At 33.9% G+C, this 15,919-nt stretch overlaps 1 protein-coding gene across 1 annotated transcript in view; it reads left to right on the forward strand.

The window, feature by feature from the left end:
- The window catches only part of LOC136815272 (von Willebrand factor A domain-containing protein 3A-like), a 50,218-nt gene extending 37,112 nt beyond the window's left edge, over positions 1 to 13,106 (forward strand). Inside the window, exons 24-36 of the mRNA XM_067071715.1 lie at positions 495 to 636; positions 1,142 to 1,234; positions 2,099 to 2,303; positions 2,651 to 2,684; positions 3,285 to 3,393; positions 3,706 to 3,850; positions 4,515 to 4,659; positions 4,937 to 4,993; positions 5,336 to 5,430; positions 5,678 to 5,725; positions 5,964 to 6,036; positions 11,559 to 11,650; positions 12,830 to 13,106. Coding sequence (XP_066927816.1) covers positions 495 to 636; positions 1,142 to 1,234; positions 2,099 to 2,303; positions 2,651 to 2,684; positions 3,285 to 3,393; positions 3,706 to 3,850; positions 4,515 to 4,659; positions 4,937 to 4,993; positions 5,336 to 5,430; positions 5,678 to 5,725; positions 5,964 to 6,036; positions 11,559 to 11,650; positions 12,830 to 12,881 — 1,290 coding nt within the window. The 3' untranslated portion in view covers positions 12,882 to 13,106. The remainder of the gene's footprint in view (positions 1 to 494; positions 637 to 1,141; positions 1,235 to 2,098; positions 2,304 to 2,650; positions 2,685 to 3,284; positions 3,394 to 3,705; positions 3,851 to 4,514; positions 4,660 to 4,936; positions 4,994 to 5,335; positions 5,431 to 5,677; positions 5,726 to 5,963; positions 6,037 to 11,558; positions 11,651 to 12,829) is intronic.
- The last annotated feature ends 2,813 nt before the right edge of the window (positions 13,107 to 15,919 follow it).

Consider the following 15,919-nt stretch of genomic DNA (forward strand, 5'->3'; position numbering starts at 1 on the left):
ACATTCCTGAAATATATACTACTAGTCTACCAATTGTTTCTCTGTAGTAATAATCCAGCTGACACACAACGTTCTTTCAACGTCCATCTAATGTTCACAACATCCATATAACGTTAGATTAGCGTTGAAACAATGTTTTGTGCCAGCTGGGAAAATAATAAGTCTTGAAATTTTGTATTTAGCTCTCCGTCACTTTTTACAGCTTTATTTCTCATATTTCTGACAAAACTTGGACAAAATCTTTGCAAAACACTTGCGTATGACCATTTTTTGTAAAATAGCCCTCTACAGGTGTAGGTGAGCTTGATCATATACCAAAATTAGCTTTTTCGCCCACCGCAGAAACATTGTGAAACACAATGCGAAAAAAATATCTGAGGTGGAAGGTGCCTTTAACTTTAACAAACCGAGCTTCCCGTTAACTTTTCAGCTCAACCAAGACAAGGAAAAAACAGCCTCTTTTAAAATTACATTGCAATTTTCTCATTACATAGAGTTTAGTTCGTCCATCTTCTTGTCGTCAAATCAAAGCTCAACCTGTAACCAATGACAACAATAATAACAAACAAAAGAAATCACCATGGAGACCAAGTACTGCACATCCAACTGTGTCAGCCACGCCCTCTTCGGAAAACGGTAAAATGTATTCCTATATTGACTTTAGTACTATTATTCGACTAAGGAAGATGTCAAATAAGGTAAAATTCAGAGTATTTATTGCTAGATTTTGACAGTAAGCCAAACAAGGCTTTAAGCTCTCTTTAATGATTTCTCACATTTTCGACCATCGACCAATCAGATGTCATAACCTTCAATGAAACCATGGTGCTAAGGTTAAAAGATATACAATGGAACCCCTATACCTCGAACTCGCACAGGGAACACAAATTTGTTCGAGTTTAGGAAATTTTGAGTTATGGAGTAAGGTTTATATGAGGTATGGATGGACGAGAAGACTTTCCAGTAAGAGATTCGAGTTAAAAAGCCTCCGCTGTAGTTTATAATTTATTGGGACTTAAAAAGTCAGTACTTTATTTTTCTACTATTGTGGAATGAAGTTAATGTGTTTTATTTCAATACTAATAGTTTCACGCCGTGGAGACGATCATCAGTTGAAAAGTTACTTTCTTTTTCAATACAGGGGACACGAAGAAAGTAAATGCAAAGTCCAAGAGAAATGAAGCCACCACTGATGCTCATCATATATTTTATACTGAAGTTGGAAACAACATTGGTCAGTATTCTTCATTATACCATTAGCTCCCGACGTTGTTTCAACGTCTATCTAATGGGTTGTTCCATCAGATTTTCATACAGGGGGTGGACGAACCTTTTTTTAAGGCAAAAAAAAAGATTTTTAGAAATGTGGTAATACACTCTGGAAAATGGAAAAATTTGCAAAAGACCTTAAAAGTAAGGGTGGACGAATAAAATTTAGTCTATTAGCCCCCTGGAAATGTTCGTACATCCCCTATATGGATATAAAATGGAATGGCCCAATGTTTTAACGTTGAAACAATGTTGTGTGCCAACTGGGCTCACACTGACAGCGGTTATTTAACAGATGTTGTGAATCCTAGCGTAACACTCATTTGATAAGTGTAATGGAATTGCGTCTACGAGGAAATCGAAGCACTTTTGGATAATGGCAGTTATGAAAATACTTGTTAACTATCTTGGCTAAGAGAGCTCTGGCCTCTTTGAAACGAAATTAAAAGCAATTCTGTTTGTCATTGTGCTTTTTCAGAAATAGGTTGTGCCCCCCCCCCTATATATTGAGGAGGTGTGACGTCCAGGGTTGTATGGAAAATAAAAAATCTAGGGTGGCCTGTTTTTTGAGCGTAAAAATCCAGGGTAGTTATCATATGTTGAGGAGGAAAATCGAGCGTGGTTACCATATGTTGAGTAGCTTTTTCAGAGAGAAAAAATCCATGGTGGTCCGGTTTTTAGAGGGAAAAAATCCAGGGTGTCACCTTTCCCGAAAATGACCTCCTCAAAACTTGGGGGTTACAAAGTTTTTCTGAGCCCATTTAACATTAAAATTAACGTATTATTCTGGTTATGTAATATTATTTTCACTCACCCCTTAATTTTGCAGGTATGGTGCGTTTACCAAGAAAATCACCACAAAGTTCTCCACCATCAACTATCAGTCTTCCCGATAATGAAGAAATCTTATCATCAAAAGCTTGGCTACGAAAATACGGACTCAACAACTTGAATCTATTGTTTGAGAAAGTTGTTTCAACTGGAAAATGTAATCATGACAGAGTTCCAGGTCTCAACAAGTCCATCGATGCAAGGTAAGGAGACATTAATATATCCCTTCGAAAAGGATTGGGCTTTCTTTTCAGTAGCCACTTTTAAAACTGTCGAGAAATGGTAAAATAACGTTTAATTCTTCAATTACGTCATTTAGATGAACGTCGAAATATTCACATCGTTTCAACATCGTGTTTTCCACAGACGAGAATTGATATACTCAAGTACTTGCAATATGATACATATTTTGGAGATATTTGGCTGTTTATTTCAAAGATTTCTTTGTATTCATCTTACCAATCAACATACTGAATGAGAATTGAAATCTAGTACCTCTTGCAGTAGGAATCTACTGTAGTATAATCTTCATTTTAATCTTTTCCTTTAGACACTGCATTGTTTTTCCAAAAGTTGAACTTAAGGTTCGTTTACACTATCTCCTGATATTCTTCTTTATCTGTTCAAGTAAGGGACTTTGTTGATGACGAAACTGTACTTATAACTCCGTGTCGTGTTTTTCAAGGCATGATGTAATATTTGTATTTAAGCTTTTTTCTGCCCGCCTTAAAGTGGGCAGAAAGTTGGCAGTTAAAATATTTGTATGAAAAAGTTAAAAGAAGTCATTGACTTAAATAGCCAACTTTTTGTTCACTTTTATTCACATTTAGAAAAGGCAGAGCGAAAAGTTGACCGTCTAAACCAGGGCTAAAATTTCCACAAGCTATATCAGGGGGCTTAAAGGTTTGGAAAATTTAAGGTTAACTTAGGAATCATTATTCAGCAGGGCTAGATGTCGTGCTTTAAGCCATCACAGGCAAAAAAAAGTGAATATCGGAAAAATATTGTTGCCATTGTTTTCGAAAACTCGCGAAGCTTCTGATTGGTCAAGCGCTGAAATTCTATTGTAACGTCACTACGTGGCCTAGGTAGGATTTCCTACCTAACCACGGCACACTTTTTAGCAGAAGCACGACATCTAGCCCTTCGGGCTTTATAAATCTATGCTTGTAACATTCTTCCAGGGTGTCACTTACCATGTGTATTCACGATTGAAAGAACTGATGACGTATGAATTGAACGTTGGCAAAGCTTTAAGGAGATATATAAAACGGCTTGAATGGGTACTGAACGGTAAGTAGGGACTTTCAAGTAATTCTCTTTAGTGAATAAATCTTGGATTGTTTGTAACACATTTTCTATACTAGCTAAATGCACGTAGAGGGTGATTGTAGGGTGTAATTTATATTTTAAATATTTTTAATCTCCCTTATAGATAACCATCGAGTATCCGGACTAAAGCAAATATTGATTGACCTCTCTGGTCAATTTATCTCCCTCATAAAAAAACCAAACAGTATTTAGTGTATTGACCGAACAGAACATCATATTGGTGTTGACCACTCTTATTGATTTATCTCTCTAATGTTTTTATCTCCCTCATAGATAGCCACAGAGTATTTGGCGTATTAACCGAACAGAACATCGTGTTAGTGATTGACCTGTCTGGTTCCATGGTGCAACACAAGGCGAATTTCGATCAACAATTCACTGAAATGGTTTGGAAACAGCTTTACAATACTGGTAAAAGGTAAGGAAGAATTTATTACCAAGAAAAGGGAAGATAAAGATATCCAGCTCTACTATAGTTTTAACGGTCGATTTTGTACTTAACCCTCGTGACATATAGCCGAAGTCTAGAGTGGGATCTCCCATGTAGGATTAGAAGCCATTTATTTCCTTATTTGCATGGCCCGCGTGGTCTTCATAAAACCACTGGATTAGAATTAACATTTACCGCAAGAATTCAAAAAACATAAAACGCTAAAACAGGAGAAAACTTTAGTCAAAATCCGTCATCCGAAAATGTGGCCTAAAGCTTTACTAAGACTTTACTTTTGCTCGCCCTAGAAAGTTTGAAAATTGCTCTGTAGTCGCCAGCTATATCATCGTCCTCAACACCTTGCGTATCCTAGTTTTCACGCCGGAAAATACCCTGGTGTTTGCTGATGCTATGCCTCCCCTCGTTTATCAATACAGTTGACGTTCTCTAATTCGACGTTCTACCATACGCTCCATTATTTGATAATATTGAAAGTCACTTTCAACGAGAAACTCCCATAGACTACGTTCTACTATTCGATATGCTCTCATTTCCGATGAAAATCCAATTCTCATTGAAAGTCGAATTAGAAAGCGCCGAATGTACGTCATTAAAAAAGTCTGTAACCATGGGAACTATCAAATCCATTCAGGTTCAACGTGATAGTATTTTCAACGGACGTCACCTGCTGGAAAAACGAACTAATGGACACCTCGAAACAGAATTGTAAAGAACTGATCGATTGGTTTTATTCATTGAAATGCCATGGTACTACTGCTACTATGCGAGCTCTGCAGGTACAGTAAACAACTTTGGTTTGGGCTCTTTTCAATCTATCATGCTAGATGGTTAGATGGTTAGATTCAAGGAATGATGGGAACATTACGAGCCAAGCTAAAGGAAATAAAGTATAAACTTACACAATACCTTATTAAGTCTGGTATCTCTTTATCCGTATTTATTTGTAGGCTTCTTGCGTAACTTGATTCCTCAAATAAAAGTGATTCCGCAAATAAAAGTACCCCGTTTTTAACTTAATTTATAAAATTTGATCTATCTTTCTCACATTTCTAGACTGCATTATCATTCGAGGAAGTTGATGCTGTTTATTTACTCTCCGATGGAAAACCTGTAAGAAAAAACACACGTTTTTTATCAGAACATTCAGTTGTTCTTAACTTTTGAGTTTAAGCCTAAAAATGTTCTTGAAATGAAAAGTATGCCTTTTTCGTGTCAAAGTTCTACATAATTCGCTAAAATTTCAAGATGTGCTGTGTAACACAGTTCTTCTCCGTCTCAGTAAAGTATATAGAAAGACTTAGAATTTAGAACAATTATTGAAAATCTTCCTTGGCTAATTTCTCATATTTTCCGCCTGAGATGAAGGACTTTACTTTTACCACTGTTCAATTAATTAATTAGCTAGTTAGTTTTCTAACCTATTATTGAGCACTTGGTTTATTTTCTATTCAGGATTGCAGTAAAAGTCACGTGTTACGACAAATTGCTAACACCAACATGCTGACGAAGAAGAAAATTCATTCCATTGCTTATCATTGTGCTAATAAGTAAGTGGCGATACAGTAGAGTGACTTTAACTCGAATGTCCCCTTAACTCAACTAACAAGTTTTTTTTGCCCCTTCTGTTAATAATGCCTTATAAGGGCTAGATTCAATCCGCAAATTAAGGATTTACTTTTCTTGCTTGAGAGAGGTTGAACATTCCTCTCTAGCTCTATAGGCTTTACACTCGGTGGTTTTACGAGATATTTATTGACCCGTTCGTTTATATAACTATCTTTCCTTTATTTCCAGCGAAGATAGTGCGTTTTTGAAGTTGCTTGCATCTCAAACAAAAGGAAGGTATAAAGCTTTTCTTTTCTTGGATTTACCTCAACTTTACCTTCCTTCCTATAGGTTTAATATTTAAAAGACTTTCAACAATGAATTTGGATGATATTAACTTATACGGTTATAATCGTTTTCTCGCAACTAATAATTATTGAAAGGCTTTCCGCTGAAAAAAACTGTCGCCAAAAGATGCAGGGACGCGTAGGTTAATGCTCTAAATTGATAAATTTTCATTTGATCCTTTTTTCAGATTTCATTTATTTGATGGACATCACGATATTGAAGAAATTATCAACACAAAACTCATCCAATCCAATCTGCCGGTTAGTTAAGTCTTCTTCTCAGACTGAATCTTTTGATATATCTTATAAACTTTGATGTTTTTCAGGAAGAGCATAAAAATACTCTTTCTATTGGTGGCGAAACCATAATTTTCGAGTCACAAGCTTTCACGTAACTTTGAAGGTAACCTTTAAAAAAATGAAATTGGTAATCCCATCCATTCAGGGTCATTTTTGCACAAATTTTGGCAAACATTGATTAAAGAGTTGCTCGTAGTAGAGTCCATTTCTAAAACCTCAGAGTCACACCCCCGCAACAGGCTGCACAATATGTATGCTGCCTCAAACAGTATTTGAAACAGAAGAAAATGAGCTGAACAAGATCCAAACAAAAACAACTATCAACAAAAATCATAAACACACAAATTAAAAATGCTAACATTGTAAACAGAACAGAGACTCTACCTGATAAAGTTCTGAAAGAGATTGAAATGGTTTTTGTTCGTTAGCAGAATAAAGATAGAATTTTCAAACGTTTGATTTACACGTATTTTTTATAAGAACATCCAAATTTCGAATGTTTTCGAGCTTTCAATTTTCGAACTTTTTGAGTTTTAAGCCTAAACATTTCTTAACATATTTTATTTTTACCATTTTGTGAGTAGTTGTGTCAATTTTCCTAAAAAAATAGGTATTTTAGGGTCCGTAAAGCTATAAAATGTTCTTAACTTGTTCTTAATTTTTTTTCCATCGAAGTTTGTGCTTTAAAATAAAACGTGTAAAGATCTGCTATTCAGACGTTGTGATTTATCTTGTAAAGATGGATTCAAAATCAATCACCGAAGTTCAATTATGGTTCGTCGGCGTTCTAACCAGGGGGGGGTCAGTGTACTAGAAAGCGGCATGTATGTGTACTACAAGGTATTTTTCAAAACTTGACACCCACTCACCCCTGAAGTACACCATACTACATGGAAAAATCCCAAAACCACCCCATACCCCCTATTTACTACCGGGTAGTACCTGGAAAAAAACCAAAACCACCCCATACCCCCCATTTACTACCGGTTACTACCTGAAAAATCCGGAAAATTGAGAAACTTTTTTCTGAAAATCGGAAAATCGGGTAAACATTTTTCCAAAAATCGGGAAATCGGGAAAACTTTTTTCGGAAAATCGGGAAATTGGGAAAACTTTTTTCCAAAAATCTGAAAAACAGGAAAAAATTTCTCAAAAATCCAAAATGCATGAGAAATCAAACTTTTCAAAAATTACGTGAGACCATGTGGAAATGCATGTCTCACAACCAATGCGTGAGAGTTGGCACCTCAAATGTACGAATGTTGAATGTTTGAATTCAAATGTTCGAATGTTTAAATTGACTCGATAAACCTTCATTTCAGTGGGATCTGGTAGGATTTCAATTCATTCCAAGAAGTTTGGAAGAATGATCTTGGACAAACTTGGCTTGATCAATTTATAATAGAACAACTTTACATTTCTATTTTGGCAGATAATTTCTGAACCTTTTTGGTTTCCACACTGTTAACATCGATTTTGGACCCAACACCTCTATTTTGGTACACAGGTAGTAAAAATCAAAATCGATTTTGGACCCAACACGCCAATTATAGTACACAGGTAGTACATGACAAATTTTTTTCTCAAACACCCACCCACCCCAGGATACATGCCACCTTCTGGTACACTGACCCCCCCCCCTGTTCTAACCTTCATAATAACCATCATTGTAATCATTTTATCTATCAAACCCAATCAACAGAAGATCTTGAAGTTTCTCACTATAACTATCCCATTTCAACTGGTCAAAGAACGTTTAGTTGTAGAGAAAAATGGAAACACTCAAAAAGTTATTGTTTATAACGGTCGTAAAGTAGAAAACAATCCACGTTATGCGGAATACAGTTTTGTTTCGAATCTTGCATTTTTGACAGTTTATGGTTTTTGGATCGCCTTTTTTGTTGTGTATTTTGAGGCTTACGAAATAAGAGAGGGATGCCCTATGGACGCTTTGTTGGATTCAGATTCTAAGTGGGAATGTAAAAACCATGCGACAAACAAAGAACTGAATTGCCATACCACCTTTACCAAGTTTTTGAATACTTCTCAAGTTCTGGATAGTAGTTACCTACGCTCTTTAACCAGAAATGTGGAATGCAGTCGTTTTAACCTGAGAATGGGTGAAGCTGTTGGTTTAGCTTACATATCTTATAAAGTGTTATTCTTATTTGTGGTCATCTTAGAAAAAGGATTTTCAATGTTAGAGGATCGATACAGTGGATATACAGTGTCATTGTTTAGTTTTATTCTTTGTTCAATCGGTTTCTTTGCTATCAAATTTGCTTTGGAGTTCTTACCATCGATGTATAATCAAATCTTCAGATATACTGTACCCTTCATACCAGCTGTGTGTTTTGCTGCAAGAAGTGGACGTTATTTAAATGTCGAGATGAAAGATGTTGCGACGATTGATAAACGTTTTTAAAGTCAGCAAATCCGTTCATTGGGGCGGAGGATATTATTTTCTCAATCATCTAGCTCTGGATCTTTCACCGATCTTTGTACGCGTTTCACCCTTGGACAAAATGCCTTTCTATTCAGCCCAATGATTAATTGAGGTTATACAGGGGAGTCTCAAAAACTCAACACGCAATGGGAAACAAATTTGTTTGAATTATATATTATCTCGAGTTATGGATTATAAGGCATTGTCAACAGAAGGGACCAGAAAGCTGTGAGTTTTAAAGAGACATTCGAGTTTATGAAGACTTACTTGAGACTTACTAAGACTAAGTTTTATGACAGCTTGATTCTTTCACATTCGATATAGATATCGATTGACAATGAATGATTCATACACCGAAATGTTGGATTTGCATCTTATATGACACATATAGGAAGCGACCTGTTTATCATAAGATAAATAGAAATTTAACAAAAATCATTAAGTTCTTCGGTGTGCCAGTTGGGAAAACTAGGAAAAGTAATTTGATTAATAATGGGGTTATAGTAGGGGGGATTTTGTTCGATTTTTTGAAATCGCTCGATTGTTTTGTTAGAAGCACTTGTTATACATTTTTGGAAAGCTAAGGGTTAGGGGAATCGAAATTACGATGTTTCCAATTTTTTTCGGACACTTTGGTGTGATTTTCGGACAAATATGACGGTCTCAGGCAAAAATCATAGGGTCAAAAATTAATGAAAATTTTAGCTTGAGAAAACGGAGACATGTTGTATATTTTTGGAAAGCTCTCAAAAAATTAAGATTAGAGATATATTGCAAGTATAGGTGATTTCTGTACCTAACTCGAGATATTAACCCTTGAAAACCGTGTTTTTCAGCCAGAAACAGCTGTTTTGTCCAGTTTTTGCGCTTTTTGTAGCTCAATGTCTCGAGTTAGGTACTGAAATCACCTATACTTGCAATATATCTCTAATGCTAATTTTTTGAGAGCTTTCCAAAAATATACAACAGGTCCCCGTTTTCTCAAGCTTAAATTTTCATTAATTTTTAACCCTATGATTTTTGCCTGAGACCGTCATATTTGTCCGAAAATCACACCAAAGTGTCCGAAACAAATTTGGAAACATCGTAATTTCGATTCCCCTACCCCTTAGCTTTCCAAAAATGTATAACAAGTGCTTTGACCAAAACAATCGAGCGATTTTACAAAATGCCCTCTACTATTACGTTCAGTGTAAACCTCGTCAGCTCTAAAGAGCATACTTTTCCGGTTTTCAATTTTTTACTCGTTTACTCAAATTTTTTTTACTCGAGAATGTTTAAACAAATCATGCTATGACTTTTGACTATTGAAGACCAGAAAACACTGTTTGTTACCTTAATTTGTGTCTTAATTATTTCAGAAATAAAATTTATGAATTTTGTTAACCAATTTTTATTTAGGAAAAAAAATTGCTATTGAAATCAAATGTATGTTAAACTGTTTTTATTTCTGAAGTTGTTGTCTACACATTCAAAATGCCTGAACTATCTACGTGGAATTTAAATGGAGGTGTATTTTTGGAAGGTTGACACAGAGAATTCTTAAGGGCCATTACGTCACGCAAGGTTATTCAGACCCTAGAGGGGTCATTCTATACATTTGAAAAACGGCGTTCGATGTCCCTCTTCTTCTCAAATGCTCAGTCAATTACCCTTAAGGGAAGAAATTTTGGTGGAAAGAAAATTTGGCGTATTTGATTTGAAATCCGCCAAATTTGATTTTTTCGGCCATCCGTCAAATTAAATTTTTTTCTTTCATTGTATGTCCGATTTTTCGCAATTTACTCCTTAAAGAATGTGATATCAATGTTTTCACCCTGATTTTGGATCTAAAATTTAATTCCGCCAAATTAAATTCCCCCCAAAATTAGCTTTTCCTTAACTGCCAAATTAAATTCCCTATGAAAAAACTTTTTCAGCCTTCCGACAAATTAAATTAACGCCAAATTTCTTGCCTTAAGGACATGTTTTTTTTTTACTGTACCAAAATGCCGATTTTCAACCAACTCGGTTCAAATCGGCACTAACTGAGACAGCTGAACCCTTTCTTATCGTTATTCAAAAATAAGAAAATAGATTAGTAGCTCTGTCCGATCTTAATAGCTTTTATGGAACTTAAGATATCGCTTGTTGAATCCGGAGTATTTCAGGATGAAAAAAATCATAATTTATTTCGGATTTATAAAGTCGGCTCTATATTTGGCCTTTGTCGTGTCCAATTTATATACGAAACTTATATCAGTGTGTAGCTAAAGGATTGAATTTTCACATCGACCTCTTTTTTTGGAAAAAACCGGAGGAAAATGAGATCAAATTGATAATTTTTGAAATCTAGGTGCTAATTCTAATCGTATATATTTTCCTGATAAGTCTATCTATCGGGGAAGTGATTTACGATTTTTGTTTAGTTGATAAGAAAGGAACGAACTAAAGAAAACGAGAATTGTTAAAATGAGTGAAAAATGATTAAAAAAGTCCTTTGTTTGTTTTGATCATAACTCACTCCGGCCTTTAAAAAATTACTCCTCAGGCTATTTTATGATTTTAGGCTACCTCAGGAATGCATAGAAACCTCCTCAGGACCGAATAATAAGTCATGGAGTGAGATATGATCCAAAACACTCCATGATTAATTAATCCTGAAATACTCCGAATTTTCAAATTTCAAATAGCTCATTTTAAAGCGCTTCCCAAATTTCAACACATATCAAAATTTTGGGAAAATTCATCATGCGAATGACGAAATAATTAAAATAAAGTGATTTTCACGATTTTCGAAAACCTGATTTTGGTACAGTAAAAAAAAACATGTCTTTAAGGTATATAGGAGAGTCTAGGGCGATTGTTAAAATTCCGGTAAATGTGTTGCGTGCACTCGCCTATACCTTCCCTTAAGACAAGCTCTAGGAAAGGTCTGGATTAAATTACTTTACAATATAAATGTCAACACGTTAAGATAAATTAAACGAATGGTAGCTATCGTGTCCATCTCGACCTTGGTCGGTAAATTACGTCACGATAAATCTCTTTTTTTTAGGTTTCAAATACGAATGAAAGTGATGACATCCGAATTTTGTTGAATGAAATATCAAACGCTAAACAGTATTTACAAAATTGCAAGACTTGTTTGTAAGTATGTTAAATTCTTTACTTGTCTGTGATACAGTTAACACTCGCTAATTCGAACTTGAAGTTTAATATATTCGAATTACAGAGGGATTTAAATTATAGGGAGTATTTTACTAGAAAGATTGCATCGGAAATTTATTTGACGAAAGATATATGACTTCCCAAGCGATTTCGAGTACAGTACCTGAAAATTCAACTAAAATTTATACATTTGGTAAAAAAAAGGATTTGTGAAATTTGTGTGACTTTTTACTCCACTTATAAATTATTTGACGAAAGATTTTTAACTGGAAAAATATTATATGTCGAAAGATTTTTTTTTGTAAAATATTTGACGAAAATATGAAAGTATTTGACGAAAGATCTTTTCTAGAAAAATATTTGACTTTAGCATGAAAATATTTGACGAAAAATCTTTTCTAGAAAATTATTTGACGAAAGATTTTTAACTGGAAAAATATTTGACGAAAGATTTTTTGAATTGAAATATTATGTGGCGAAAGATTTTTTTTTGTAAAATATTTGACGAAAATATGAAAGTATTTGACGAAAGATCTTTTCTAGAAAAATATTTGACGAAAGCATGAAAATATTTGACGAAAAATCTTTTCTAGAAAATTATTTGACGAAAGATTTTTAACTGGAAAAATATTTGACGAAAGATTTTTTGAATTGAAATATTATATGTCGAAAATTTTTTTTTTGTAAAATATTTGACGAAAATATGAAAATATTTGACGAAAGCAGGAAAATAGTTGATTTTCTAGAAAAATATTTGACGAAAGATCTTTTCTAGAAAAATATTTGACGAAAGCATGAAAATAGTTGACGAAAGATCTTTTCTAGAAAAATATTTGACGAAAGCATGAAAATATTTGACGAAAAATCTTTTCTAGAAAAATATTTGACGAAAGATCTTTTCTAGAAAAATATTTGACGAAAGCATGAAAATATTTGACGAAAAATCTTTTCTAGAAAAATATTTGACGAAAGGTTTTTTCTTAAAAAAAATATTCGACATAAGATTTCTACTAGTTAACAAAAGACATGCAATAGTTTAGAGACTCTATTGCGTGGAGGGGGATTGCCTGTTAACCAATAAATTTTTTTGGTAATTTTTAACGTATCCAATTATTTTTGTAAAGCTATCCATTCTATTTCTATCGCTCATTATTTCAGATCTTCGGTAGAAAATTGGCAAGATGGACAAAACGATACTAAAAATGAATGAATAGATGAATGAATGAATGAATGAGTGGTTGTATATGGCTTAGTGATGAGTGATTGGTGAATATCGTTTTAATAATGATATGCTTCATAGCTGAAAAATGAAGATATATATCATCATCCCGGTAGTAATATCTGGATTCTGATTTAACCTGCTAAAGAACGACCAAAATTTAGAAGAGAATTTCTGTAAGGGTCCCAAAAAGTAAAAATTCTCTCTAAGAATCGATTTTCTATTTTTTCTCGGACATCTCTGTAAAGTTCGGAAAGCTAGTGCCCTCGTCCCCGGGCACTAAAATACGGTTTTGGATGTTGAGTTATGTATTTATTGTATGATTTTTGATACCTGACCTTTACAGGGTTTTTTACCATTGAGTTTAAAGCCCGAAGGGCTAGAGTTCAATCTCTAACCTTTCTCAGGCAAGAAAAAGTGAAGCCTTAAAAATGCGCCGCATTTTTGACGACAGATTGAATATAGCAATTCCTTTGTTTATGACTGATATTTTTTTCGAAATTTAGCGGTAAATTTTATCTGTCATTTGTGTAAAAACCAGGCGAGCCGCTCAAGGCCGCGCAACTTTGACTTTGGTATGATTTGTTGGCTTCAAATCCTACCAAGAAGATTGACTTCTAGCCCTTCGGGCTTATACTTCATTGTTTTCACTTATTTCTAAAGTTTTTTTCTCTAAAATATGATTTTTAAATGCAGTGTGTACATTTTATACTTTACTATATGGTTGCCGATAAAAATTTTTATTTTTATTTATTTTTTATTTTTCTAAAAAATATATATCTTATTTTGCGTTCATTTATTGTGTGGAAGATAATATTAATATTACATAAATTAATGGCCCTGTTGATAGTTGGCCAAATATTTTGCTCACTCGCCAAAATAAGTTCCCGCAAAAATTAAATTTTTTGTTTCCTTGCCTAAATAACCCCTGAAATTCATCAAAATAAGGCAAAATAGAACAGGTTTACGCTATCATTCGCCAAAATTAAAATTTTTAAGATTTTCGCTGCTCGCCAAAACAAGTTCCCTAAAGGTAAGTTTCTCAATTATAATCTGCAGTGGAGACAAAAAGGCTGTAGCTTTGAACAGAATTCGAATTCGACACCCCTGTGTCACAGACCCGCTGTGACCCCAGTCACACTAGAAAATTTGAAAAAAAGTTCGTCCCCACTTGGAAAATACCCTAGAATTTCGGCCCCACTGGGAAATTAACTTTGATTTCACCCCATTCGAAATTCAATGTTTAAAAATTGCCCACTGGATTTTTTAATCTTGGAACAATAAAATTTTTATCCCCATTGAAATTTCAATAGAAACTTATCCCTACTGAGGAGAAAAGTTTCACCGGAGCTGTGAGACAGGGGTGTAATTAGGTAGTGGTTTGTGCACTTTGAAAAGATACTCAGGAATAGAAAATTATTAAAATGAAGAAAATCAACTTCTTATATGATCGCCATTTTCATATCAAAAAATATTTGATTTTTTTTCGCTGCAGATTATGTCCATCAAATATCTTCATGATAAACCACTTGAGTATCCAAAGTGGTATTTTTATTTCAGCACAATATATATCTAAAAGTAACATAATTCATTAGAGTGTACATTTTGACTTGATTACTTATATTTAAGGGAGTTTCTAAACGTCGACCAGAAATGACGACCACGACCGGCGACCACGACCAGCGACCAGATAAATTTGAGTTATCGAGTTTTTTCTCTTTCTCGAACGTAGAGTGTCTCTAATTATTTGAATATTAATATTGAAGAGTAAGCTAACCCCTGTCTCATCTAATTAAAGCCACGTGCCAAATACGTAAAACAACTATTTCGACGCTCTTGGAGCTTGATTATGGTGTTAATTTCTATCCTTTTGTATTACACTTTTTTTTTATAAGAACAATTTTATAAGAACAATGAGGCTCAAAAATGCCAAAAAATAAGAACAATTTAAGAACAGTGGAGAGGCTGAAGTTAGAGAGTTATAGCAAAAAGAATCACTGGTTTCTAAATTCCTCTAAATAGTAAAGTAAATAGCCAAAACTTGTTTTTTACCTTAGAAAAAATAAGAACAAAATAAGAACAATTCAAGGCTCAAAGTGCCAAAAAAATAAGAACAGCCGAGCCTTAGCAAAAATTTACTGGTTCTTATAAAAAAAAAAAGTGTATCAGCATCACAATAGTTAGTGGCACAAAATTTTTTGAAAATAGTTTGAGAAGCTTTGTATTTCATCATCAGATTGTTATTTCTGTCGAAATTAATCATTTTGTCAGCATAAAGGCAATAGAATAATTGATTAGATTCATATCTCTAAAACTGGCCTTCCCAATTTTTTCCTACTGAAAAGTTCTATCCATTCATACTAAAGGCATCTCATTCAGCATAATTAAAATATTTGGTTTAACAAAGCTTACAAACATCATACTTAATGACCCTATCAATAATTTTGTAAAATAGTGTCACTTTGTCAAGAAAATGACTGGTTACTTCAAAGGTCACTTTTTAGTATTCTGAGGACTTGATTTAAACATTCTCTAGGGTGGAGAGAGCAAATAAACTCGCTAATCCAAATTTATCTGGTCGCCGGTCGTGGTCGCTGGTCATGGTCGCCATTTCTGGTCGATGTTTAGAAACTCCCTATATTTAATACTGTAAAAAAATTTTATTGTTTTATTTTCGTGTGGAAGAAGAAAATTTTTAATTCTGAAATTTTGAGTGTGATCTTATCCATCTATGAAATTGTGTAGAAGCACAATAACTGTGCAAAGTTCAGGCGAACTAGAGTATTTTTGACGTCTTTTTGACGTCTAAAGTTTTCGGACAGACAGGCAGACTGACAGATATTGTCAAGTTCTAGTTCAACTAAAATTAAGAAATAAATAAATTTTATTCGTAAATTTTCTGTTTTTAAGAAGATTTCATAAAATTGTATGAACCTTTATTTACAATCACCGCACTAAAAAAAATGAAAAATCCTTTATTCGATTCCACTATTATTTTACCTATACTGTACCAATATTTTAAACATCGG

The sequence above is a fragment of the Clytia hemisphaerica genome, unplaced genomic scaffold (assembly GCF_902728285.1).
Source record: "Clytia hemisphaerica strain Z4C2 unplaced genomic scaffold, Clytia hemisphaerica genome assembly, whole genome shotgun sequence".
NCBI classification, from domain to species: domain Eukaryota; kingdom Metazoa; phylum Cnidaria; class Hydrozoa; order Leptothecata; family Clytiidae; genus Clytia; species Clytia hemisphaerica.